Source organism: Ixodes scapularis, unplaced genomic scaffold, assembly GCF_016920785.2.
Source record: "Ixodes scapularis isolate PalLabHiFi unplaced genomic scaffold, ASM1692078v2 PGA_scaffold4__175_contigs__length_147842914, whole genome shotgun sequence".
Lineage (NCBI taxonomy): Eukaryota > Metazoa > Arthropoda > Arachnida > Ixodida > Ixodidae > Ixodes > Ixodes scapularis.
The window spans coordinates 128,018,996-128,045,261 of NW_024609879.1; the positions used below are offsets into that span (position 1 = coordinate 128,018,996).

The window sequence follows — 26,266 nt, forward strand, 5'->3', positions numbered from 1 at the left end:
TGGGACAGACTGGGACAGACCGCGCAGATCTTGGATTCTCGGTTCGTGAGCTCGCTTCATGCGCTGTTTGAGTAACGCGCGGCAAAGCCTGTTTCATGCGTTGTCTTTATTTGTTGAAGTGATATTTATAGTAGGACATTTTACCAAAGCTTGAAACGCATAGTCCTAACAAATCTTAGCGCTGATGTGTCGAAGCGATGGTGGTGTGCTGTTCTGCACCCCAGTACAAAAAAGCTGGACGATGAAAATAGAATATCTAGCGCTTTACCCCACTACAACGTCTACTACGGCGAATTTATTGTTTTTATAATTTGGACAAAATAAAAGTGGGAAAGGAATGTTTCGTTAAATTGAAAATAGGAAAGCGAAATTCGAGAACTTCTCGCGTATGTTGTAAACACTTCGGTGAAAGCGACTCCGTGTGTCATGTTGTTTCCAATCTGTTCTGTAAGTCCTGGTCTCCTATAAGCTCCAAGTTTTTCCCTTTTTGAATTTTGTAAACCAGTGAACTAACATACCCTCAAATAACTGGCAGGAAGAAGCGGTGGCTGGCTTCCGGAGTCGTTTCTATTAATTCCTTGCTTATTCACCCGGTCGGCGTTAAACGTGCGAGACCCCATCGTGATTTAATTCCAGTAAGTCGGTGACACTTGAGCGTCCCAAAATAATGAGGCTACGAATTACTACCGCTTATATGTTAATTTCCCGGTTCCAAATGCGTATGATGCGTGACGCGCTTGTCAGCGAGCGATTAAAACATATTAATTTTCTAGGCCATGTTCGAGAATTTAAGAATTCATGAAAATTTCCGCTTTCTAGCAGAAGTCGCCATGTGACGAACATCTTTGCCACGTATTCGATGCCGGAGGAGCTGAAGGTCAGTTGCTGACGAGCATTTGCTTGTCAGCAACTGCCGAGTCGCACTTGGATAGAAGCGTCGGTATCGGCAAGCTCAATGCAGCTAAAACAAGAGTGCGGCGCTTCAAAACAGAGCTGTGTCCTGCGTGCACACCTAAGTACATAGCACGTCATTTACTCTGGTGAATGAAAAACACTTTTTTACAGTAGCCTCCACAGATCCTAAAAAATCAAGAATGAGAGAGGCTGTTAATAGTCCTGACACGTGCCGCGCAAGCTGTAATGAGAAGCTGAAGGCTTTTTTTTTTTTTGAACATTTTAAAGTCATTTTTTTATACAAAAAGAAACTTTGAGTTGCAGTTATTCATTAGAAAGATCACTCACAAAAACTTCGTACACGTTTACTAATAAACCGTTTTTAATCGGCACAGATGCGAACCAACACATCCACTCCGTGCTTTGGCATAGCGCGTCGTCTGCTCGCTTCCTACCAGCTACGTCAGAGGAGGGCGCCCGCGAGGTGGCGCCACCAAAGACAAAAATTGCAGGGAAGGACTTGGGTTGTCCCTCCTCTAGCGCGAGCTTCGTATGTCTTCGCCTCGAGCACGGTCTCTCCCAGGGTGTAAGATAGACAGGTGGTGAAACGAGAGCCAAATGAGCGACCGGATTGTGTCCCCCTCGGTTTTCTCTTTTTCTGTGGCGCCATCTATGGGGAGCACCGCGAACTTTCGCTCCAGGTGGGCGAACGCTGGCGACCGGTTAAACTGATGGAGAGGATTTCTCGTGGATTTTCAATGGAGGACTGTCGTGCTCTCAGTTTATTTTGCGCACTCTCCCATAGAGTTCCAAGCAAATTCGATTCCAATTTTTTTCTTCTCGCCGCAGCGCCATCTGTCGCAAATCGGGGGTACCCGCAAGCCACCCGCAAGCAGACGAGTACACAATCCGGTCACGGCGCTGCGGTAGGTTTCTATGGGCCGTTTCCCCACCTGTCTATCTTACACCCTGGTCGGGTGTTCGGAGGACACGCCAGCTACTGCTCTCATTCTGTCGGTTCCTACAGCTTGCGTCATCTGCTTTCTAGTTCAGTAGCATTGTTTGCTAAAGTATGCAATATAATGCGTTTGTCTGCCGCAGAACCAAAACGCAAAAAAAAAAAAAACGATGGAAAAAAACAAAAAAAAAACATTACCTTTAAAAAATACTACATTCTAAGCTATGTGCAACCGTTAAGTATGTATTTTTAAACCGAACACCAGATCTTTTTTTCTTTTGTTTTTCAACTGAGTTTTTTGCAATTTGTTTATTGAACAAACATATAGAAATTATTTACCTTTTAATAAATACTTTTTTTTAACTGTATTCATTTATTTTCTTAATTATTAACTACGTACAACCGTGAAGTATGCATTTTTAGATAGAACACCTTTTGGCTTTTTCTTTGAAAACATTATTTTGCAGTAGTTTCAATACTTGCAATAGACCAAAATTAAAAATTATTATTTCGCTTTAAAAATATGCGTTTTAAAACTTTATATTTGTTTGTTGTGTGCGTCTATATAGACAACCGACTACCTTTATGATCTTTTTTTACGAAATATTTTGCTATATGTTCAATGGTGTCTATTTATTTGAGGAAGCACAGTAACAAATACATGTTTAACGCATCTACACCCTTAAAAACACTCGGAAACGAGTAACAAGACATCCTGGGGATAATTTAGAAGAGTATATTGAACTACTAACAACTGTGTTAATTATGCAATCTCGTTTCAGACCTTTTTTTAAAATATTTTTTTTAAACCTCTTGGGGCCTACTTTCCGCAAAACTTGTGTCGTCAAAAAACCTTTAAAAATTTGTGAGGATCGAGCTAAGACATGGATCCTTTGGCGTGGAATGACACTGTTTTGCTCCCTGCTGCTGAGTGAAAAAAAAAAGAGGACTTTTTAGGCTTATATTTATATTTTTTTAAGCCTATGTTTATGAAACTTGCATATGATTAATGCACCCCACGAAGACAGCTCAGTAAAAAGTTTATGAGCTTTATTTGTTGATTTATATAAATCTTTTTACGCCCGAATGGCGCTCCGAAACTCCCTGTATAAGGTGTCACGCAAGCACGTTTTGATGTGGTATGTGCTTCATTTCAATGTTTTTTGTTCGTTTCACGCATTTGAATTCGTTTATTATCGGACGTATTATGGTGATTTATTTAGCCAGCTATGTCCCTCTGGCCATGTAACTCGCCTGTACAGAACGCATAAGAGATAGCTTTGACGGCTTTGATTTTGTATTTTGTTGAAAAATGTTTAAACTTAATTTTGAACAATACATCTTTATTTGTCTTACAAAAAGCTCTGTGAAATATAGTTGTTCAGTATAAAAGCATGCGACAAACAGGGATGCAATCTATACTGGTATGTAATACAAGGCTAGACTAATTAGGCGTGCGACGTCATTCATCATCGTGGAAACGGCGCGATGAAAGAAGAAAAAAAAAACGATGACGTAAGAAGAAAATTTACAGGACCAAGCATTGACTGACATTTGAACGTTGATTTCGAAAATTATCACATGAATCCTGCACTTCCGCTCTGAGTGAATTCTGCGCATTTCCGATGCCTGGTAAGGTGGCACTGACATTATAACCTCCTAAACTCGAGACCGTACGCAATACAAGACACACCGTTGAACACGGACAAAGACCTACCCAAATCTAAAAATTCAATCTCACCATTCAGTCACGCCTCGAAAACTGGTCTGGCTACCATGGATGGAACCTTTGTTTGTGCCCCAGCGTAGAAATCGTGGGAAGGCTTTAGCTTTTCTAAGCAAGGTGATGCAAGCTTCGTTATAAAAGGTGCAGTCATTAATATCCATTCGTCCATCCAGGCGGGGCATCAAGGGCTCAAGATAAGGGTTCAGTTGCCAGTCAGTGCTCGGCCCTGTTCGTTCTCTTTTTTCGTTGCCGGTTCTTTACGCTCTGTTGTCACAATGAACGCCTACCAACTCGCCCTACTCTCCCTTCTATTAAGACAGTCATGTCTGTATTTTTGGTCCGGCTAAAACTCCGGCGTGGGCTCCTGGAAGTTGTAATACTGGAGGCCGTCGGTGTGCAGCGAGAGCAGCGCTGCGCCGTTCTTGTCGTCATCTTCCAGGAGTTTGATAAAGCCACGTGCGACATCTTCCGGCCTGTCAAGAAAAAAAAAAAAAAAAAGTAATTTTCAAAACGCAGCGAGGCGACTCAGCTATTCAAATAAGTTCAAAGTTTACTGGCGACTTCTATAGAGTGAACGGCACCGCTTGTGGCTGAGGGTCGAGACTGGGGGACCAACTGAAAAAACCCAAGAGCTCCGACTATTTTTTTTTTTTTTTTTGAGCTACCAAAATTAAACATATTTCTGGAACACCCGTATACTTTACTTTTCCCGGCATTCTAGTTATTATTCCTAATTCAAAATGGCTATTGAGCAACCGACAACAAAAGGCAATGGAGGAACCAACATTCAAATTTTCTCGCACTCTCCAATGGTGCGACGTCATATGTTGTATAACTTAAAAGTCGAACAGGGCACTCTAAAAAACACAGTATTTGGCGCATCTTTTTTTTTCCTCATTTTGCTGGCGTAAGTTTAACCAGAATTTATTTCTCACCGCCAAACTTTTGGTAACCAGCCGAGAACAAATAACCTACGTGTTGCCTCCATCCAACATCTGACACAATGTTGTAGGCGTTACCGAAAAAAAAAAAAGTAATGGAAGGGTGATTTCAGATAAGATCGACCAAAGGATGGCTAGTCGACATTTTCAAATCAACTGATATTTTTATATGTTATTGTCTAGTGTCTGGTATGAACGAATCCAAACTTAGTTTTGACTAGAAAAAATACTTGGGGACAGGAAAAATCGTAAGGCATGAGGTGGTGGACGCGCACTGATGGAGGGGGCCCGTTTGAGAGTGAATAACTAAAGCGATAACATTAGGAGAACTCTAATACGTTTTAGGCGCAAACTATGGGTATAGCTTGCTTGTAATATAAAGTACTCATATTTATTTAAAATTTATTTATTTTTCTAAAAATTGACAAACATGCCTGCTCGAACGACAAATGGCAAACTTTGGAGGTCTGTATCTCATGAAATAATTTAATCATTATGATACAATTTGCAGATATTATTCTACTAATATATAGCTAATATTAAAAAAATAACTAAGGTATCTGTGTGATACAATAGTTAGGATATATTTAGTCAAACATGGAAAAAAAATCAAACAAAGAAAAATTCCGATGCGAATAAAAAAAAAACACCACCCTCGATTTTTTTTAAATTTAGGTAACCTGTTATACTCTATTTCGGCATTCATTTCCATTAAAAACATGTTGCATCATTTTATTGAGAAAGAAGATACAACTCCCCAAAGTAGGGTCCTTTTTCAAAGCCTACACTTAGCAGTGTTTTATACAAGAACTGACTCTGAGTTCCAGTTTCATGAAACCAACACACATCTTTTATATATTTTTATTCAAATGAGGCCAATGATAACTAAAGAAATCGTTCACACACTTAAATTAAGGAGAAACTACTGTGTACAAAGAAGTATCATATTACGGACTAGTGATCCGAGAAAAGATCATGCAGCCATCGGCCACTAGTAACTTTGTTTACTTTATTCTCCTGCGACACTATATGCCATTCCCTCTTCCGCTCTACCTTCATCTCTCTCTCTCTCTCTCTCATATATATCCCTGATATATATCCAGAACAAAAACATGTTCAAGCATTCCCTTTCTGCGTGGTAGTGTTCTGTGGCTAGCAAAAATCAATTCCTCGCTAAGCTCACGATTATGGCAAAATAGTTGCCGGAAACCGCAGACGACACTCGTCGCTAGTTCTGGCAAAACGGCCGATACAATCTTTTTTTCGCATTTCCCCGCTCGCTGTCAAGGACAAGGGGGTTCGCTTCAACCAGCAAAACATGGCCGCCGACGCCTGTTTACTGAGCAGTCATGCCTGTCGCCATCTCACTCGCTGGCGTCACGGGCGATAATATCAGGCACAAAGGGGCACACCAACCGGCAGCATTATCCCCAAATACTCGAGCCTCGCGTAAATACATAGATTGTAAACGCTGTCGCCATGTTATCGTAGTAAAGACCGCCCCCCCCCCCCTCCCCCAACGGGGGACTGCAGTACGCGACGGCGTACTAACACAACGGCGACGATATCGACATCGCGGGCTCCGAATTTTCCCATAGTTCTACTCCACGGGCATTTCTCTAAACGCTTGATATTGTGTACGCCCGCCTGGAAGGATTTCAGGCGCGTAGTTAAGATAAGGCGGTTCTCCGCGGCAAAAGAAAGCAATTTCACAAAAGCTTAAAAGCGGCGGCGACGCGTGTGCGGTGAACGCTTGTAGTTTTGGTGTAGACAGGCTGTGTGTGTTCTCGTTGTTGACACCAGCCGGCGATAAGGCACTGCAGGCGGTAGCTCAGTACAGCAAGGGCTAATCCGAGTGACCATCAACGTAACCCCACCGCCAACCCCTCGCGAACCGGTCGCCGACATGGCTCAGGCTGTGTCATGAACCACGTGGTAGAAGCTCGGGTGCTTTCATATCAGCGCGTGGAGGGACGACAGTGCGATTCCGGAAAGTCTTTTTCGAAGGCCGCTGACCACAATTTCTTGTCTGGAGACTTTCCCTCTTTCTTCCTTTGACGTGGATCAAGCTTTGCCGACAGCCTCAGTTGTGACCTCTCTTTTCAAATGTACGTTTGCAGTGAGTGAGCTCCTCAGCCTCGGACTTGTCACTTGTGCACCCAGTAGTTCTTTCACTTGGCAATTATATGCCATCAGTTGGGGTTTAATTTCTATTATTTATGTATACATTATGAAGACGTCCTGGAGCTCCGAACGAGTGTTTTGTGCAGATTACTTTTGCAAACACAAAAAGACTATACCAAAGCAGCGGAATTTTCGAAGTGTTGGCGAGTTGGACCTAAACTCGTTGAAGCAAATTCTTCCGCGTGACCGTTCCACCAAAGTGAGTGCGACGGACTACCTGTGCTACCATTGCTTCATGCACATCACTAAGGAGATCTCGTTGCGAAGCTCAGAGCAGTGCCCTGACATATTTGTGCCAGCTGAAGAAGAAATTGAAGATCTAAATCGCAGCATACTACCTACAGATGTGTCGCCGCTGAGACAACCAAGCGTCGTAAGAAGTCGGGACAGGCCTGCCTATGTCAAGAGAAAGCAGACAGAACTGGAGCAGGTTGCTGTCAAGAATATACGCTCAAGGCTACGTATTGCGTACGACAGGGACGCACCATCGGGGTCGTCCGAACCAACATGCTCCACATGCACTGAGTGGGTGGACAACTTTCGGCAGGCCTTTGAAACCGCCACCTCTCTCCGGGAACGTTGTCAACTGCTTACACTCCTGCCGTCAACACTGACGAAGAATGAGGTTCAAAAGATGATTCCACAGGCCTCAATGTACCTCATCAGTAAATCCCGAAAACTCAAGGAAAAGCATGACGTGTGGTATATATGAGCCGGATCCTTACACGAGGTGCAAGGTGAGCCCTGAGAACCTGTCTGCTGCCATAGAGTACTTCACGAAAGACGAGCTACAATGTTCGCGCCAAAGTCCCAACCAGAAGGACGTCATCTCTGTCATGCTCAACGGAGAGAAAACGTTCGTGCCAAAGCGCTTCATGACACGCTCAATACGAGAGGCCTTCCGTATATACAAAGACAAGCATCCCGATTCCGGCGTTGGGCTAACGAAATTTTATTCGTTGCGCCCTAGATGGGTCCAATGTATTCCACACCAGGAAGTGTGCGTTTGTGTGCGCTGCGCCAATTATTATCTTTGTATTGCCGCTCTAGAGAACGTTACAGGCTCAACATTCAACACTGGTGAAATGAACTCGGCATTTCTGTGCGACCCAGCAACAGAACTGTGCCTTCAAGGAGACTGTGATCACTCCCCAAAAGGCCAGTTTCTTACACTCCAGGAACTTGATATCCCGGAGGATGAAGAGATTGTGCTTGCAACATGGGAGTCCGGCGACCTTGTGAAAAAAACTTTGGAACCTGAGACTTTCCTAAAAGTCATCCAAGTGACGGTTGGAAGTTGGGTACTTCACAACCATATCCGGCAAACGCAAGGTAAAGCGATCTACGATGAAAAACAGTGCATGCAACGCGGGAGCATTGTCTTTCATTTTGACTTTGCTGAAAACTGGACCATCGTGCTTCCTGACGAAGTGCAAGCATATCACTGGAAAAAAAAACAAGTTTCGATATTTACATGTGTAGTGACGACAAGAAAATCTACAAACAGCTTTGCCATCATCAGTGAGGACCTGTGTCACGACGCCGCTCACGCTTGCTTGGCTCTAGAAAAAGTGAAGGAGTGGGTTGAAGACAAACGTTGCGGTATACTCGTACGTGACGTACGTAAGTGACGGCGCCGCCAGTCATTTCAAGAATCGCTACCAGCTTCACCAATTTGCAAAGGACGATTGCCCACAAGCCGAGTGGTTATTTTCTGCATCTGGACATGGGAAAAATGCATGTGACGGAGTTGGTGGACTCGTGAAGCACCAGGCCACGCTGAACAACCTGAGAGAACGTTCAGTAAGCGCAATTCAGACGGCCAGGACAATGGTGAGCGTTCTATCAAAGAAACTGAAAGGCGTGCATCTTGTATATCTGGACGAAAATGAGGTGGTTCGGTATCGTGAACAAAAAAAAGAAGAGTGGCTGACGGTGCGCGCCTTCCCTGGCATTCAGTCTTGGCAGGCGTGGCGGCTCAGCAAGTCATCAGCAGAAGGGACCTGTGACGTATATGTAGCACGGACAGTCGGATCTGCTTGGAAGCAACTTTATTAAATGGGTACAGCGAGGAAAACCTTAGCGTAAAGTGCCGAATTTGATTTCCCAAGGACTGCTCATTTTGAATGCAGGGACATCTTATTTATCACATTTTTCTTCACGGGGTATTTAACCTACTGTCTTTGTTGGTGGTTACTAATAATTTTTATCTGATCACTATAAAAAAAATCCCAAAATGTTATCCTCGAGCAGGATAAAATATATCGGCTTGCCACGATTCATTCATACACCGAGAGCATCGAAGCTGCTCCAGTTAGGCACTATGGCATCCGTCACCTGAAATTGTTTGTAATCGTAAATACACAGCCAACCTAAATATCTTACTATTATATCTTTGTTTTTGTGTGTGGAAGTAAAGTTATTTATTTTACTCTAGATGTAAAATATACCGGAAGGTACAACTTCACACTGCATCATCTTTTCTCAAATCATTAGTCTCTAATATGATACCACTTTGTACGCTTATGTAAAATGCTGTATATAGTTTCTCCTCCCTTTTACTGTGTGACCGATCGCTCTTTTTATCAATGACCTCATCTGAATAAATGTATATAAAAGATTTGTGCAAGTTTCATGAAACTGGAACTCAGAGTCACTTCTTGTATAGGACACTGCTAAGTGTAGGCTTTGAAAAAGGACCCTACTTTGGGGAGTTGTTTCTTCTTTCACAGTGCAATGATGCAACATGTTTTTAATAGAAATGAATGCCGAAATAGAGTATAACAGGGTACCCAAATTTAAAAAAAATCGAAGGTGGTGTTTTTTTTTTATTCGCATTGGAATTGTTCTTTGTTTGATTTTTTTCCCATGTTTGCCTAAATATATTGTAACTATTGTGTCATTCAGATACCTTATTTATTTTTTCAATAATAGCCATATATTAGTAAAATAATGTCTGCAAGTTATGTAATAATGATTAAATTATTTCATGAGATACAGATTTCCAAAGTTTGCCATTTGTCGTTCGAGCAGGCATGTTTGGCAATTTTTTGGAAAACTAAATAAATTTTTAATAAATAATATTACTTTATATTACAAGCAAGTTGTACCCATAGTTTGTTTGTAAAAAGTTTTAAAATTCTCCTAATTTTATTGTTTTAATTATTCACTTTCAAACTTGCCCCCTCCATCAGTGCGCGTTATTGCAACTGTCCACCTCTCCCTGCCTTACGATTTTTCTTGTCTCCAAATTTTTTTTCTGGTCAAAACTAAGTGTGGATTCGTTTATACCAGACACTAGACTATGTCATATAAAAACATCAGTTGATTTAAAAATGTCGACCAGCCACCCTTTGGTCGATCTTATCTGAAATCACCCGGAATACGTTACTCGTTACTTGCAAATAAAAGTGACACGTTACCGTTCCCGTTAAAAAGAACTCACATTACTTTTCCGTTACTTCTTTAATTATGAATCAACACGTTTTACTCTCTGACGTTGCAGGCATAGTGCCATATTTAAAGAAACATCATGTCCATCTAGGAACTGAACATAATTACCTTATCTTTTAAAAATTCGATCAAAATACTAACAAAAAAAAAAACGCAAAAATTTATGGCTTGGTGCTTAGATACAAGAAAAAAAATTGCAGTGTTAAGGTTTGAGAAGAATATGCAACGAGTGACGTAACTACGTTACACGTTCCTCGAAATAAGTAACGTAAGTATACGTTACCCGGTACCATTTTGAAAACGTAATTGGTCCGTTACTATGTTACCGGAAAAATAACACGCTACCGCGGTAACGCCGTTACTTGTAACGCGTTACAAGTAACACGTTTTCAGTGAGGCCAGTCTATAAGACCAACTTTAGGAATCTAATAACTTCGCGAAAAAAAATTGTTGTGACTGGTAATGGGGGTTACTAATCATGATTGGTGGCTTCCTCCTCTCCCCTCACCTCCTTTCCAGCGAGTTTATACTGGTTGCATCATAAGCTGCGTTCGCTGTTTGCAGCGATTGGCTCACCCCCAAGTGCACTGAGGGAAAGCAGACGCTCCAGATTGTTTTTAAGCCGCAGACACAAAAAACACGCCGCGTTCGCTGCAGCCATGACGCAGCACAAAATTATTCGCGTACGAGCGCCTCAAGTTCATTCGAAGCATTTTTGCTTCATGCATTTCCAGCATCTCTGTAGAGAGTGTTTGTACAACTAATGTAACCTCACACAAGGAAGATACGGACCTCAGACTGTCTTTTGTGTGAGCAGTGCGGGGCTTTTGAGTGGAGCGTGAATAGTTAGCGGTGAGCGGGAACTGACCGACCTTTGAGCCCGCTTGTCGTAGACGTCGTGCAGTGGAGCCGTAATCGGGTCCAGTTTGAAGTGGCCGGAGATTTGTCCCCAAAGCGGAGTGTTGATGGGGTCTGGACACACGCAATTCACCCTCACGCCATGACGGTCCAGGTGCAGCTTGGCCTATGTACACAGGGTGTTTCTGTCAGCTTCGTTTGCCGATCGTGAATCGGTTTATTTAGACAAGCGGGGCGTGGCGAATCCGGACCATCTTTCGACCAGCGTGACGTGGTTCATAAACGTGTGCCCGGGGCTGTTGTCTGAACCGTTTATCGGCCGCAAGCAATTCATTCTCTGCTCTGCGGGCCCTGTGGTACCCGTTTCGAATCGGAGGTGAATACGAATGCTTCATGCAAAATGGTTCCTGTATACGTATCTACAGATTCAAATCTTGCACGAAGGGAGAGGGCTCCGAGGAAATCGGTGTTATACCAATTTGACATTGTCAAAAACGCATCTGGATGGTGTTCCTTGTGTTTCAGTGCGTGTTCATCACGTTGCAGCGCGTGTTCACCGCTGGGACATTCATAATCAGAAAATGCCTCGTCACTTGTACTTTTGACGCTTTGGTCTGATTACCTGGTGGCGTCGACTGCGATATATAGTGCTAGATACACTCTGTCAACGAACTGCTGGTGATGGTGCTCGATAAGAGTGATTCGCCCGTCAAGAAGTGGCCTCGGTTAAGGCGGACGACCCGCCTCTTTCACTGAAGCTTTGAGCAAAGTGTTGTGCCCTCATTTTGGGTAGTGCAAGCTCACCTGATTGGGCCTCGCACTACTTATGGCACGTTTGCTGAACTTTCTTTTTCTTTCTGTGTGGTGCTGAAGTACGGAAAAAGAAAACACCTTTCGACGTCCGAAATCTGCTAGATTCAACGCCGCAAGACAGTCGAAAGTGCCATATTCATTCCTCCACCGCTAGGATGCGCGTCTCTTATCTCTGGGTGGTGACGTCAAAATATCAAACGTCGAAAAGGTTTTTTTTTTTTTATGCGAGATGCAGCATTTTTTGGTTGACGTTCTTGTCGTCTTAGCTTTAATGCGAGCTTCGACGACGTTAGAAGTGTCGGCATAAAAAGGCGAATGTCAACATAGATTACATGAAAGAATGTACTCGTCTGTGTTTCGTCCTCTCTCTGTTTTATACTTTCTGTTATCTAGTTTTAACAGCACTTGTTCAAAAGATGAAGAAAAGTTTTGCGACATCATAGAGCGTGCACAAGTGACAGATTCAACGCAGTCCAGTACGATCTGAAGTCACGACGGATTAAAAATGTTCAGTATTAACGTATTCGTCGGTTTGTACTTCGGGATTTTTTTTCATTTTTTTTTTTCATGTCCAAACGGTCATAGCATTGATCTTTTATTCTCATCGTTTTACAAGGTGTGTTACTCCCGGCACGGACCCGGAAAGAATCCGTGCTACCCGACCCAGGCCCGGCCCGAGACCGGGAACGATTCGTGCTAACCGTCCCGGGGTCGGCCCTCGGGCCAAGCCGTGCTTTCGGGTTTGCCCGGCCTCGTGCAGAGCTCTGGTAGAATGCCTACAAAAGCGCTTCTTTCAAATTTCTTTTACGCTCGTTATATTCTTCGTACAGTTCAATATATGAATATAGGAGGCTTTTTTGAACGATGCAATTGCCCTAAATCGAATTCAAAAATGCTTAAGCGATTTTTTTTTTGTTTTTTTTTTGTAAATGTTTTTGCGTGTTAATTTAGGGGTCTCCCAACTTTTCGGCTAAGGGGCCGGATTGGGGGTCCATCGAAGTTTCGAGGGCAGGAATATAAATATAAAAAATTCAAAGTAAAAAACAGTAAACTAAATAAATAGTTCTCTATTTTTCTGCTATCTTGGTGTGCGCGTTTGTTGCGCTTTGCTGTCTTTTTTTTTTTTTTTTCATTTTAATTGCGTTGGTAGCAGCGGTCCTGCTGAATGCAAGCAGGCCGGGGTTCGGAGACCGTTGGATTGATTTATTGCCCCGATCATACGCCATTGTTCGTGTTCTCACGTTCCAAGGCGAGTTTTGCGAGTTTCCCCTACTATTTTTGTCAATCAAATCACCTCAATTAGCTTCATGACCCGCATACGGGACTTGTATAACAATCCCTCGTTGCAGCGAATATAGACGTCTCTAGATCATTTTTTTTTTTTAGAATTTGTGTTGGACTAATTTTGATCTCACTGTTTGTCCATTACGTTGAATTAACAGCGGAAATAAAAAAGCGCAAATATTTGCGCTGATAATTGAACATAATGATCAACCAACTAACCCGCCAGATGATCGTGACACTGTTTGTCCATCATGACCAAGGCATCTGCTGTCCACGATGGAAGAAATAAACGAACGAATTAATAAGTTGATGTCTACGCAGCCAATGGAACGTTGGAATTACCTTATAAGGACGCCGAAGTACGAATCGCGAAGATTACCACGCCTAGCCTTTCTTAACTTTCAATAACTGTAGTAATAATATTTATCCTTTTTTTGGTATCTATGTGAGAAGGCATAATAACATGGTGGGCATGTCATTTCTATTTTCCAGCACGTGCTATTGAGCAGTCTCAGAATTATAGAAAGATAATCTAGGCCACAATTTTTTTCTATGACCCGGCCGTATGTTGCACTAAGCATACATTTCTCGCAATATAATAGAAGATAGATTCGCGACCATGTAGCACTTTATATTTATAAAACAATTTCGAGTCGAAAATGCCAATCGCCCTATAGCTTCCCAGCACTATCTCTGGTTCTCTTTAATACTTAACCGTCACGATAGTCATATAATCGTTAACTTTGTTTTTATTTTAGAATACTGGTCCTTCTTTTATTTTCACATTACTGGTCCAGTCCGTAAGAAAATTCAATATTTTATCGTTACCTACTGCTGAATAATCGTGGCTTCAATTTTTGTATTGCAGACATTTAACTCGTAGTTTTTTTTTTTTTCTGGAAAACACTGTTAGACATATGCAGCTAACCAACCGATCAACCGATTTACTGGACTGGCCGCAACATAAAACGAATATCCATCCACTTCAAATTAAGCGCATTAACTTTAGTGAATCTCTTTATCCGCCCGAACTAGAAAACATATTTAATGACAATTTTGTCATGAAAGCAAAACAAGTAGGTTCACTTAGCAAATTTCCTTGTTGTTATTCGGTGGTATCCTGACAGTCTGTCGTCTCGTGTATTAGTTTGATTATCAGACGTTGAACAATGCGTAGTGCATACTGATCAAACCTCTCAAAAAAGACACGCGCCCATCCCGGAAAACTTACCCCGAACGCTCTGGTCATGGCGACCACCGCAACCTTGGAGGCGTTGTACGCAGGAACGGAGGGCAGCACATAGATTCCTGCAAATGAGGCCGTTGTTTGTTCTTAAGTAACAGCAATGGCGCTGTTGGGATCAAATTAGTGCGATACATCTTTTTTTCCAAATATATGTGCTGCCACCTAGTGTGCCCTACTGTCCACCTATAGTACTCGTTTTCCCCTCAAGAACAAAGGAAGTTTTGCACATTCTTCATATGCCACGCGAAGTTCTTATAACAGGATTTGGTTGTCAGAGGAAAAAGTGATGCTTTGGTCGTCTGAAATGCATACGTCTTCATAAGGCAACGTATATCTCATCTAAAGTGCCACTGCATATATCTTAATTCTCTACATAAAGTGGGAAAGTAATAGTGCTGGGTAAGAAGCAGGACACTTTTTACCACGGTTCTTGAGGCGTGGTTTCGAGGCCGTCCAACACCCAGAACGTCAGCTATACTTTTTGCCTATCGAGTCGCTTTAGCCTAAATACGGCTTCCCCCAAAGTTGCCCTTTGCCCCATCGTGGGTTATCTTTAAGCCCGGAAGACAAAGAAACCATCTTTCCTCTCTGCCTCGGCCAGAAAAGCGAGAGAAAGTGGGTACCAATATTTCTGCAAAAGGTCCATTAAATGCTCACATTTTCCTGGAATCAGTAATTGTATTGTAATTTTGTTACAAGTCAAGGAACCTTAGAACGCAGTTTATTGTTTCAGCTGGGTAACTTCCCCGACATTACGTAACAAATGTTAATTAACGTGGGCATTATGCATGCAAGTTGGATCGATACCTTAAAAAAAAAAAAAAACTACAAGGAAACCCAAAACAAATAGAATCATAAAAACACTGTGGGCTAGTCCACTGAGTTATTCAAGTGTCGCACATCGCAAACAAGTACCGGCTATCGAGGAGGTGCTGATAATATGGCCACCATTGAAGCCATTATCCTTGCCCATGTACTTCAGTCCAAGTAAGATCCCGGAGTACACTGCCTCCTAGGGAAGAGAGAGAGAAAAAAAAGTAACTTCTGCTTGGAATCACCCTACGAGTATTTTTATCATAAAACAATAAGTTGTCGTAAAGAGGTAAGCTAAGTCTTTCTTGAAAGATGCGTACGTAGAGCGCGACACTGTTAGCGCGAACAAGCGATCGCCGTTTTTTCCAGTTTTTCTCTTTGAAACCAAGGGATATCATCCAAGTTATTATTGCTACGGAAAGAGCTCATTTAGTTCTATAATGTAAGCGATAAAATTTCGTGCTCGCTAATACTATTTAGAAGTAAAATGCGAGAATGCGCTGATGTCGTGTTCCCGCTAACAGTGTCGCGATGTGTACGTACGTGTGTGTGCATGTAGCCACATTTTGGACAGTGCAGTGAACTCGCTTACATGGGTCGTTTTTCTGGTGAACGTGGGGATCCTTCCCGGTGGTTAAAATAGTCACAATAGGGAGTTTAAGGTCACGTGACCGGCCCCATGGGGAGAAAGTGCCTAGCGTTCTGGCCGATTCAGGTCAGCAGACGTAAGTTTTGCCTGCTGTTTTCTCCAGTTCTCGCTCAACACGGCCGTCCATAAATAACCAGTGCTTAAAGTCTCCCGTAATTCGCGGTGGGTCCCTACAAACTGTGGTAAAGACAAAGGGGCTGAGTCATATAAGATGCACACAAAACTGGCTTGATTAAAACGTATGCGTAACCTGGCATGTTTCTCAGAAAACAAAACCAACCAACAACGTGGATTACGATTATTTTTATCGTCAAGAATTAAGTGTTCCTGAAGCATCCGCCGTTTCGTTCCACATGAAATTGACATGGGTACTCACAACATAGTCCTTCTCTTTCCGGAGATGGCTACCCAACAAAACTTCAATGGGGAAAATCCGAACATTTCTGCTGAAGGCCGATTCACACGACAGACAGATCCGCGGACGGATTGATCGTGTGACGGCATGTCCGCGGTTCGTCCGTCTCCCAAGCGCATCCACACTAGGGAGACGACGAGCAGACGCCAGCGAGGACGGACCGAACCTGTTCGCCACCCCACAGTGCCGTGAAACTCCAACATCGCACCGTGGCACCGTTGTCCAGGAGAGAAATCGACGTTTGCTACCGCGATAAAGAATCATACGCCGCTGTTATGTACAGATCGAGACAAAACACCGGGACAGGCTACGCGCGAAGCGCCACTAACTTTACTAACCCAAAGCATGACCGTGACACAGGCATGGTCCTGCTCGAGAAAGCTTCGGCGTAGACGCGACGATGTTCTGGGCTCGCGGAGGGGCGTTTCGAGATGCCTTCACGCACTCCGCGCTCGTGCACAACACTCAAGCACACACATCCACAATAGAGATTTTTCTCAGTAAAATCCTGATTGACGTGCAAGAATTATCGCGGTGTGCTAGACGAGTTTTGACGAGAGCTTCTTGACACGGACCCGGAGGAGTACCGCAACCTGCGTCGCGTCAGCCGCACAACGTTTCTGGAGTTTCTTTCAAGCGTGGAACCAAGAATCGCGCGACAAAATGAACCAACGAACGCACAAAACACAACGATGCGCCATTTTTGTTTTGAGCGCCCAGAAGCAAAAAAGCAAGAAAACCAAGTACCGTTGCCAGACTAAACGCTTTTCATGTCAATCTACCACCAAAAGTCCGCGAGTGAAAAAGGCACTCGACTTTATGACGAATGAAGGAAATAGTCCCTGGAGGACACAAGGAATTATTTCCAGGGATTATTTTCGTCATTCTTGTCCAGCTCGCTTGCACCCTTGCATTTAATTGCATTAAAATTATAACCTTAAATTGCAGGCTTCACCCTTGCTGGTATTAGACTGGTGGCAGCTGATAAAACCCGTTTGTTCTACTGAAGACTAACCCCTGGTTAGCTCAGTTGGTAGAGCGCTCCACCTGTAATGGAGAGGTCCCGGGTTCGACACCCAGACTTGGCGGATTTTTTCGGTCTCTCATTAATCACCTGCTAGCTGTATTGGAGATTTGTGTTTGTCCTTTGTCCCTCTTGTACCCCTTCTCCAGGGATTATTTTCGTCATTCTTGTGCAGCTCGCTTGCATATTTGCATTTAATTGCATTTTAATTACGACTTTATTAGTCCGCGCTTCCGCGGACGAGGCGTAGATCGCAGGAATCGGTGACGTACCGGTCACGTGGTGCACGGTCCGCGGACGAAAATTGCGATTCGGTCCGTCGTGTGAATCGGCTATTGCAAGGTGGAGTATTTATGATTGTGCTTTCACCAACGGCCACAGCTATGCCGGGGCATAGTTATTATAATGTACGCTTGAGTTATTATAATTATTAGAGTTATTATTATTATAGTTATTATAATGTACGCTCTATTGGCGTGGCGCTGAACCGCCACGCCAGTGGAGGAGATTTGGAATAAGCGCAACCGTCACACATTCTCGTTATGCCTCCCCTCTGTTTCTTTTCCTTACTATATACTGATTGAAATGTTTTTAGGGCAAATCTCTTAGACGTCCATTTCCGGGTTGAGCGGCGTCGGTGTAACCGCGCACGTTGCATTATGGGATGTCATAGCTTCCCCGCTAAATTTAGCGCGGAACGTTTCCCGCTAAATTTAGTGGAAACGTTTCCCCGCTAAATTTAGAGGAGAAATCGACGTTACGTAACATCAACACCAATTCAGTTTCCCGGCTAGATTTAGCGGGAAAATGAAGTCACGACTTCGTGTCACGGAACCCATGAACAAATTCAGCGGCAGCAGGAGAGAAGGAGGAAAGGAGGAGGGGTATAACCTCCCCTTTCGCGCTCTCCCCTCCTCCTCCTCCTCAAGAGCTGCGCTCTAGTTTCGCGTTAAAGATATTTGTAAACGTCTTTCATTTCTTAAAACCCGTTCACACTCTTGCGACCGAGTACGACTGAGAGAGACGAGATCTCTTACAACTTCTTAAATGTTTCTAGAATGAGGGAACACGCTGACATTGTGGCGCCATCTATGCGGTGACCCTAGAACTGCATTTCACAAAAAACCAAGGTTTTGCGGGATTTCCGAGGTCAAATGTGCGTAATACCCATAGAAAGGCTCGTTTATAACATTGACAAAAGTTTTTCGAGCCAAAAAAGAAAGGATATTGCGCGAGAAATAAAAAAAAATATGCCTGACCGCCGAGTTTACACTGCTTCCCAATAGATGGCGCCAGTGTGTTCTCTGGTTTAAGAAGTTTTAAGGAACCCAGGTTTAAGAGGTCGCAAGCAGTCGCAAGAGTGTGAACGGGCCTTTAGACCGCAGCTTGTAGGTGTCCATTCCCGGGTTGAGTGGCGTCGGCGTAACCGCGCGCGTTGCATTATGGGACGTCACAGTTTCCCCGCTACATTTAGCGGGCTAACTTAACCCGCTAAATTAAGCGGGGAAATTTACCCGCTAAATTTAGCGGGTAGATTTTTTCTAAATTTAGCGGGACATTAAGCTAAAATTTCCCTCTAAATGGGAGACGAGAAGGAACGGATAGTAGGGTGGGGGACGAGAAGCATACCCTCCCCTCAGTACCCTCCCCTCCTCCTCCTCAAGAGCTGCACTCTAATTTCACATTAGAGAGAATTGTAAACGTCTTGGCTTTTTTTTTTGTTTGCTTTCTTTTTGTGGTTCATACCGGATACGCCTATACACCTTTTCCCCAAGGCCGCAGCCATCTTGAATTTCGTCACTTCTGATATGCGGTAAAACATCGTTTTGATCTCTCCACGCTGCTGGAAGATGTTTACGAAAAATGCGTGATTTTCACACGTTCTTGTTTTGCCTCACCGCGCATATTCCAGTTTGAAATGTTTTATTATTTTTTCGCCCCACCTACCAGAGACGGAAACCACGTGACTAAGAACGACAGGAAACAGAAAATGTCTATTAGGTGGCTGGGGATATTTTTTTTAGCCTCGCTAGCAGACGCGAGCGACGCTCTACTCTCGACACCGGACGGCGCTTGCATCGCAGTGGACTGCGAAAATCGCGGTGGTACGTCGCAGGAGGCACAGCGTACACAATTTGTTTAAGTGTGACGTTTTTCATTTTTATTTTTCGCCATGTGCGGTTTTGACACCGTTTCTAACTCTGCAGCGAAAACGACTAGGACGCCACCTGCAGGGTGGCGCCCCAGTCGGCAAACAATGGCCCCGCGCAAAAATGTTGAGAATTGTGGTCTATACAGCAAGGATAAATATCTGTGTGGAGCAAGTGGAACTCACTGTGTTGATGGCAAACGTCATTCTCCAGTCTTCTTCTTTAAAGATGCCGGCATTGTTGATAACAATGTCGAGCCTTCCAAACTTCGATCTGGTGTTCTTGAAGCATTCTGCATTATAAGACGTAACACAGGTATAAATTATCAATGCACCGCCACTATCAAGACGCTTGCTTGTTCCAGCAGGAAAGGGAATTGCACACTTTACGTAAATCACAGACTAAATTTAATAAAAAAAAAAAAAGACATTCATCTTTCCCCCAGGTATGTCACGAAGTAAAGTTTCCAAATTGTGTGGGTGTTTTTGTGCCTTATTTACGTGGCGACACAAAATTTGTGTTAGGAAATATTCTAAAACACGATCTATTACGGCACGTCAACCCGAAATACATAAGCATGTTTCAAGATCACTCCTGGCGACATTAAACTTCCAAAACATATTTAGGGAATACCTCGATTGCGCAATGTTCACGGTTTGAGTCATTTTGAGTGAGAAGCAACTGCGAAGCGTGTTTTTCTTTTGGCACGTCGACCCGAATAGAAGCACGTCACGAGGCACAAAAATGACTCTCACAACTTAAATATTGCAGTAAAATTTTTTTTTCTGTTTTGTTTTCTGCGAATTATGTTTTTTCTTGACAAATATATTTTATCTGCAGGCACTTCAAATATTACAGGAGGACTCTTAAGCTCCGCCTTTAATGCCCGAGTCCTAGTAGAGCGACAGACAGAAACAAACAACAGCGGCAAGCCTCAAACCAGAATTTTTCGCGATTTGACATAGCTTTGTAGAATGGAGGAGGCTATGCTCAAACACGAGCATCATGCATGCGAGGATATCTTTGGCAGGCTCGCAATCACTCGTGCTTACATCACGAGCGCAGAACGACACAACGCCTGCTAAAGGTACCATCGCGAACCCGCTGCATGTGTTTGAGGCTTGTCGCTGACGTTTGTTTCTGTTTGTCACTCTAGTGGGACTCGGGCGTAAGAGTGGAACGCGATAGCAAGACATATAAACGTATAAACTTCCGCTCGTACCCAAGCCTAGTCAGTATTGTGTGTCTGACTTGCAACCGAAGGGTCGCGGGTTCGAATCCCGCCTAAAAGGCACTTGAACTACTTTATAAAGTGCAATCGTGTTTGAGACATGCGGCGACCTTTAATTAGCATTACATGTCATGTTTTTTACATTACTTTTATTCCACGCGTGACGTTAGCGTTGTGAGCTGTTTGAAATTCCCGCCCGAGGTCATCTGGCTGTGATGTCATGACCCTATCGACCATTCAGGATTTTCTCATTGCAACGCCAACGACATCGGTTTTTCTGCAACACGAACTCCTAGACGTCTATGTATAGAAGGATGACACACGCGGTGAACCAACACCTCCTACACTACGTTTCACCTTATGTTGTACCTCAGCGAAGGCTAGAAGCGCGAGCTCATAGGGTTGGCAGCTGCTCTTGGTGCACGAGAGCTTGTGCCGCCGAGATGTGCCCTTGAGCAAGGAGCTCGCGCTTGTAGCCTTTCCTGCGGTACAACACAAAGTGAAACAGAGCATACATAACGAAGCCGTAGTGCAAAATGAGATGACATCATCAGCGAAGGCCAACGCTGGTCAGAGATCGGACACGACGATTGCGTCAACGTTCCGCTCGAAGTTGACTCGAATCAGAGTGCTGACGCAGCACTCGTTTCCAATCCGTGTCCAACGTTGAGCTTCGCTGGTGACGCAAAAATGGCAGCACTACGGCTTTGTCATCTAGGCGGTGTTGGGTGAACCCTGAATCTTGGGAAGTTGAGAGGAACAAACACACAACTCTTGGAGGTTTATGTCTCTCCGTCCTTTCCTCTCTTAACTCCAAGGCCTACTAATCCTTACTTAGTTTATAGAGGTCGTAGACTAATGCACACAGCGTGACACATAGTAGGTAGGAATAAACGAGCACCGGTTTTTACGTTTTTATTTCTTGAGAATTGAATCGTTGCTATTAAAGCTACTAGTGTGGTGGATAGTGCTTGCCAGGGGCCCCAACCTAAGTGGCAAAGATTAGTATTTGTCAATACTTGGTCTTAATAAAATGTAGAAAAAGAAAACAAAATGCAGAACAACATTTGCACCTTTTACGGAATCAAGACCAAAATTTGAACGGGTGCTGCACAACTTTTCCGACAGTAGATTATGTTGAGTGCGGAATACGTTGGCTCATATAACTGAGGGATTAGTTTTAGGTGCTTGTAAAACCACGAATGTCTCTAAATACGAATTATTAGTTTTACATTGCATACAATAAATTACCACATATAAACATTCAAATTAAAATAAAACATCTTGTCAATTAAATAGCTTTTCCTCCCACGCCGGACATTCTTCGTGGCGCTGGGTGGCAGCAGAAAGGTGGCCTCAGCTCGCGAGTTTCTGCTAGTTAAGTATAGCATTACGCGGGAGAGAGCAAGTCGTCTGCTTCTTGCACAGGAGTTCCGGTGACGTCAGAACGACGCCGAGCTCTGATTGGCTTTGATTGAAAGGATAGTGTAAATACCTCAATGCTAGGTGCCCTAAAATCTATACCCACTATTTTTTTTTTTTTTTTATTCAGCCATAAAGATTTGGGCGTTCGGACATCACCGCAACACCTGTGCAGGAAGCAGACGAACTTGCGTTCCGCATGCCTCGTTGCTTGGGTCAAAAATAAGCCGCCTGCCTAGCAAGTGACTCGAGAACATAAAGACAACGAGTGCCGTGACAACGCGATTTTTGGTTTTTTGTGCTGCTTGACAGACTTTATCGGGTCCTAGCATATCGGCTGCGTCCGTAATATCGTTTCGCACATTCGCATGCAGTGTACGAGTCAGTTATGGTTGTTCTAGTCTTGTTGCATGTCGTTCCAAAAAGCTTACACGAGATACAGTTTGATCGAACCAGTGTCTGATATGGCCTCTGCACCTGCCAAGATGGCGGCGCTCCTGATTCATTTGCTTTACCCGCCGCCATCTTGTCACTAGGGGCAGGCCGGCTTCGCTCGAAAAGCGCCATCTCCACGGATCGCTAGACTGCTCAAACACAAAGATACTTCACGACGTAGTATGGGGAGGAGCCTAAAGATTGATGCGTAGTTTATCTTTATTAGAAAGCCACGCAGATGCCACGATTCATCTTCGCAAAGTTCTACACTGACGGCTCTGCTCGAAAGACGCCGGCTCCACAGGTCGCTAGACTAATCCAACACAAATAATCTTTAGGTAATGACATAGTAGGGGGAGGAGCCGAAAGATTGACGGCAAGTTTCCTTTTCTCACATAGCCTTTCATCTTCCTAACGATTTACATTGAAGGGGCGGTAAATATTTTAGGGTCTCAAGCCGCCCAACAAGAGAAAAGCACGTGGAAGCGTGCGATAACGAATTAGATATCCTCCGGGGGGCTGACACTCTTAGATAAGAATAATTAACTGACAAGATCAGAACGGCAGTGAGTTCTTTTGAATTTTCCCGCGTCCAGCACGAGCCTCCTCGATAACGTTGTGTTGTTTGCCCCTCAACTTGTAGCCGGAACATGCTGGGGCCACGTGATCTTGCCGATTATACACGTTGCGACAATGTTCACTAGCCATGCGTGGAGCTTAGCAAAGAACAAGAAACGTGCCGATTTCCATATATCGTTGCGGTTCGGCAATTTCCATCATTTCAGCAACCGGACACGAGCCACTGCTCGAATGCTCGCCGAAGCAACGACTGTCACGAGCTCAAATCGAGCGCTTACGGAGTGCTCGTCTTCAATCTGAGCCGCATTTCACTATCGTAGCCAAGAGGATAATCTCCCATTGAGTTTTGCAAATGAGAGACTGAATGAAGTAATTCTTCCTTTCCAAAAAACACTGGACCCCAGGGGCAACAAACCGTTTTCGAGCCCAGTCACTGAGTTTGAGGCTAGACTCTCACCGGCGTCCCTCCTAACCCTAACCGAGTGGACTGTGATTTCAATAGGCGCAGCCTGCGTAGGCGCAGTTTCAAACGGTGCTGGCGGCTAAATTATCGTGTTTTCCCGCTATGTTTTGTGTTTCATGGTACATGTATGTTCCCGAGGACATTGAGAAAGTATTGTACCACAATTAAAAAAACAAGAAAAAAAAAAAAGTGAACTATTTTGTGGGGCACGCGCGCGACAGAACGAATGCGACTAGAATGTATAGTTCTAGTTTTTTGTAGTTGTTCTTACGATAAGTTTTGACGGCGCCGCGCGATTCGCCGCATGTGAAACGACAAAGCACTTTGCTGTCAAAAATAAATTGCAACAAAAGAGGGCCGAAAGGGATGCATTTTTCACGCTCACAAAGGGCGTTTTTCAGAGGGCGTTTTTCTTTTAATTAGTAGTGAGAACTGGAGTGTTTGAAGCAGAGGGGGAGAGTGATCCTTTTGTACAAGTTTGAAGGAGGATGGGTGTTAACTTAGCATGTCGACCTGTAATATCCCCATTCTTTCTTGTGTGATGGTTGTGGCGCTAAGGTGGTGATGATTTTGAGTATGGGACAATATAAAGGGGTGGACTAAATAAACGAGTAAAACGGGTCTTGTTTGTCTTCTGTCCCTTTTATGTTTTGCTGTTTCTCTTCTATCCAAGTCTCGGGTTGATTCAACGTGGCACGCATGATGACAGTACTATCTGCAGAGACAAGCCTTCGGCGTACATATGCCTGTGATTCGAAAATGTCTAAAGACACTTTCTTGTACGACCGATGTGACAGCCGGAACCGTCGAACATGGAAGAAACACGTCTCGGTCAGTGTCTTCAGACTGTGTTTTGCACGATGTAGTATAGCAGTGTCACCGCTACTTTAAGGTTTCACCTGTGACAGTAAGCTTACGTAAAGGGAGAAGCGTTCCAGCTTACTATCATTGCACCCGACGGGAGCAGAAAAGAACTGCAGCTCCATGACAGGCATACGTCACACAATCATCGGGATGCTGGGAATTGGAACCACGCGGCACCGACCTTCCAGTTGGGGTTCGTTGGTGACGTCACACTTATAGAACACGCAGCTTTCTTTCCCGTGCTCTTTCTGGTGTCTGGTGGCAGCCTTCGTCCCCAGTCCTTCGTTGATGTCCAGTAGCGCCACCTGCGTCAGATGACAAGCATAACTACATTACTTCTTGATATCCCAGCGATTTCTAAAGGGACATTAAAAGTAAGCACCGTTAAGTAACAGAACGGTGACTTGTGATATAGTTTCTTAACAATCAGGTATACATTTTCCCCCTGAATTTATATTAACCTTATTTAAAGGCCGACTTACAGAATCGTCTTTTGCCATGAAGAAAAGCGGTTCCCCATTTCCTTCTCTCCATTCTTTCTCGCACCTTTCTCTCCTCTTCATCCCCAGGAGCGGGTCTCTGATTTACTCCCCGCAAAAAGAACGACGGTTTCCTTCTTTTTCAAAAAGAAAGGAAGAATTCAGATAGAGTTGGTCTCCTCTCTGTCTAGGGATGCTGAACCACAATTTGGAGCTCACAAAATAAGGCTGGAACGGTGGGCGGGATGCTGCAAAACATGAAAACATCACTTATACCGCGATATCTCTAACGGACGACCGTAGTTTTGGTAAAAAGGTGCACGATTGAACAAGGCCGACAAGACATTTCACCGTCACGCTTCTCATTCCCTCTTCGCTTCGCTACGTCCCCTCGGGCAGGTGAACCGAAGCGAGGAGGAGGGAAGCAAGGCCGCTTCCTCACATTCTCCACTGTCCAGGAAGAATCGTGACGTCACAACCCTCACTTGATCGCGCCCGTCTTTTAACAAAATACGGCCATATCTGTTTGCGATATTGATGTATGAGTGGTGTTTTGGAGTTTGTAGCGTCCCGTTTAACGCTTCTGCAGCCTTACTTTGTGAAATTCAAATTTCGGTTCACCATTCCTTTAACAGACTGCACAACTGCACGCAATTTTCTCAGCGGAGCTCTGGCGGAAATCAGGGGAACTAAATCAGTCATATGGTCAGGCTCATCTATCTTCCTGGGAAGAGTCTGGCAGGCAATAGTTTGATTAACACCTCCTACATAACAAATCAAAATCAAATCAAATCAAATCAGTTTATTTTCACCTTGTACAAAGATGAAGGAGCTGTGGAAAAAAGCTGCAGCATTGCAGCTTGACGAGTCCACAGACCCTTAGTTTTGGCAGCTAAGCAGCATCTTGCTAAAGTACTTACAAAAGAGAGAGAAAAAAAGAGAAAAACAAAAGAAAAAGGCGGGAAGGAAAGTAATCTTAACAATACATTGCAACAACACACTCACCAAAGAACAAAACAAAAAAACATTGTGATCATAAATGTTTAGGGCACACACAAATAAACAAAAAATAAACCGTAAAAAATCATACTCTGTCAGGTTCATACATTCTACGGAGTTCACTGTACTTACAGGTAAATAAATCAAAATGCACAAGATGATATTCATTTAATAAAGACTGCAGTATGAAACTTAGGCAATCTTTTCCATAGTTCGAACGAGGTGTATGCACTACCCAATTTTCTCTATGTCTTGTTGAGTAACTAATTATGTTCTTTATTTGAAGATGAGCCAGATCACGTAAGTTAGTAATATTGTTTCGTGTTTCTAATTTATACCTGGTACTTAATCGATATTTATACAAATTAAATGCACTAATCACATGG

General features: G+C 43.7%; 1 protein-coding gene across 1 annotated transcript in view; it reads right to left on the reverse strand.

The window, feature by feature from the left end:
- Positions 1-3,829: 3,829 nt before the first annotated feature.
- The window catches only part of LOC8029871 (15-hydroxyprostaglandin dehydrogenase [NAD(+)]-like), a 40,756-nt gene continuing 18,319 nt past the window's right edge, over positions 3,830-26,266 (reverse strand). Inside the window, exons 2-7 of the mRNA XM_029990374.4 lie at positions 24,584-24,707; positions 19,594-19,700; positions 15,273-15,369; positions 14,343-14,419; positions 11,029-11,180; positions 3,830-4,051 (exon numbers count right to left, since the gene is read on the reverse strand). Of these exons, the coding sequence (XP_029846234.2) occupies positions 3,922-4,051; positions 11,029-11,180; positions 14,343-14,419; positions 15,273-15,369; positions 19,594-19,700; positions 24,584-24,707 (687 nt within the window). The 3' untranslated portion in view covers positions 3,830-3,921. The remainder of the gene's footprint in view (positions 4,052-11,028; positions 11,181-14,342; positions 14,420-15,272; positions 15,370-19,593; positions 19,701-24,583; positions 24,708-26,266) is intronic.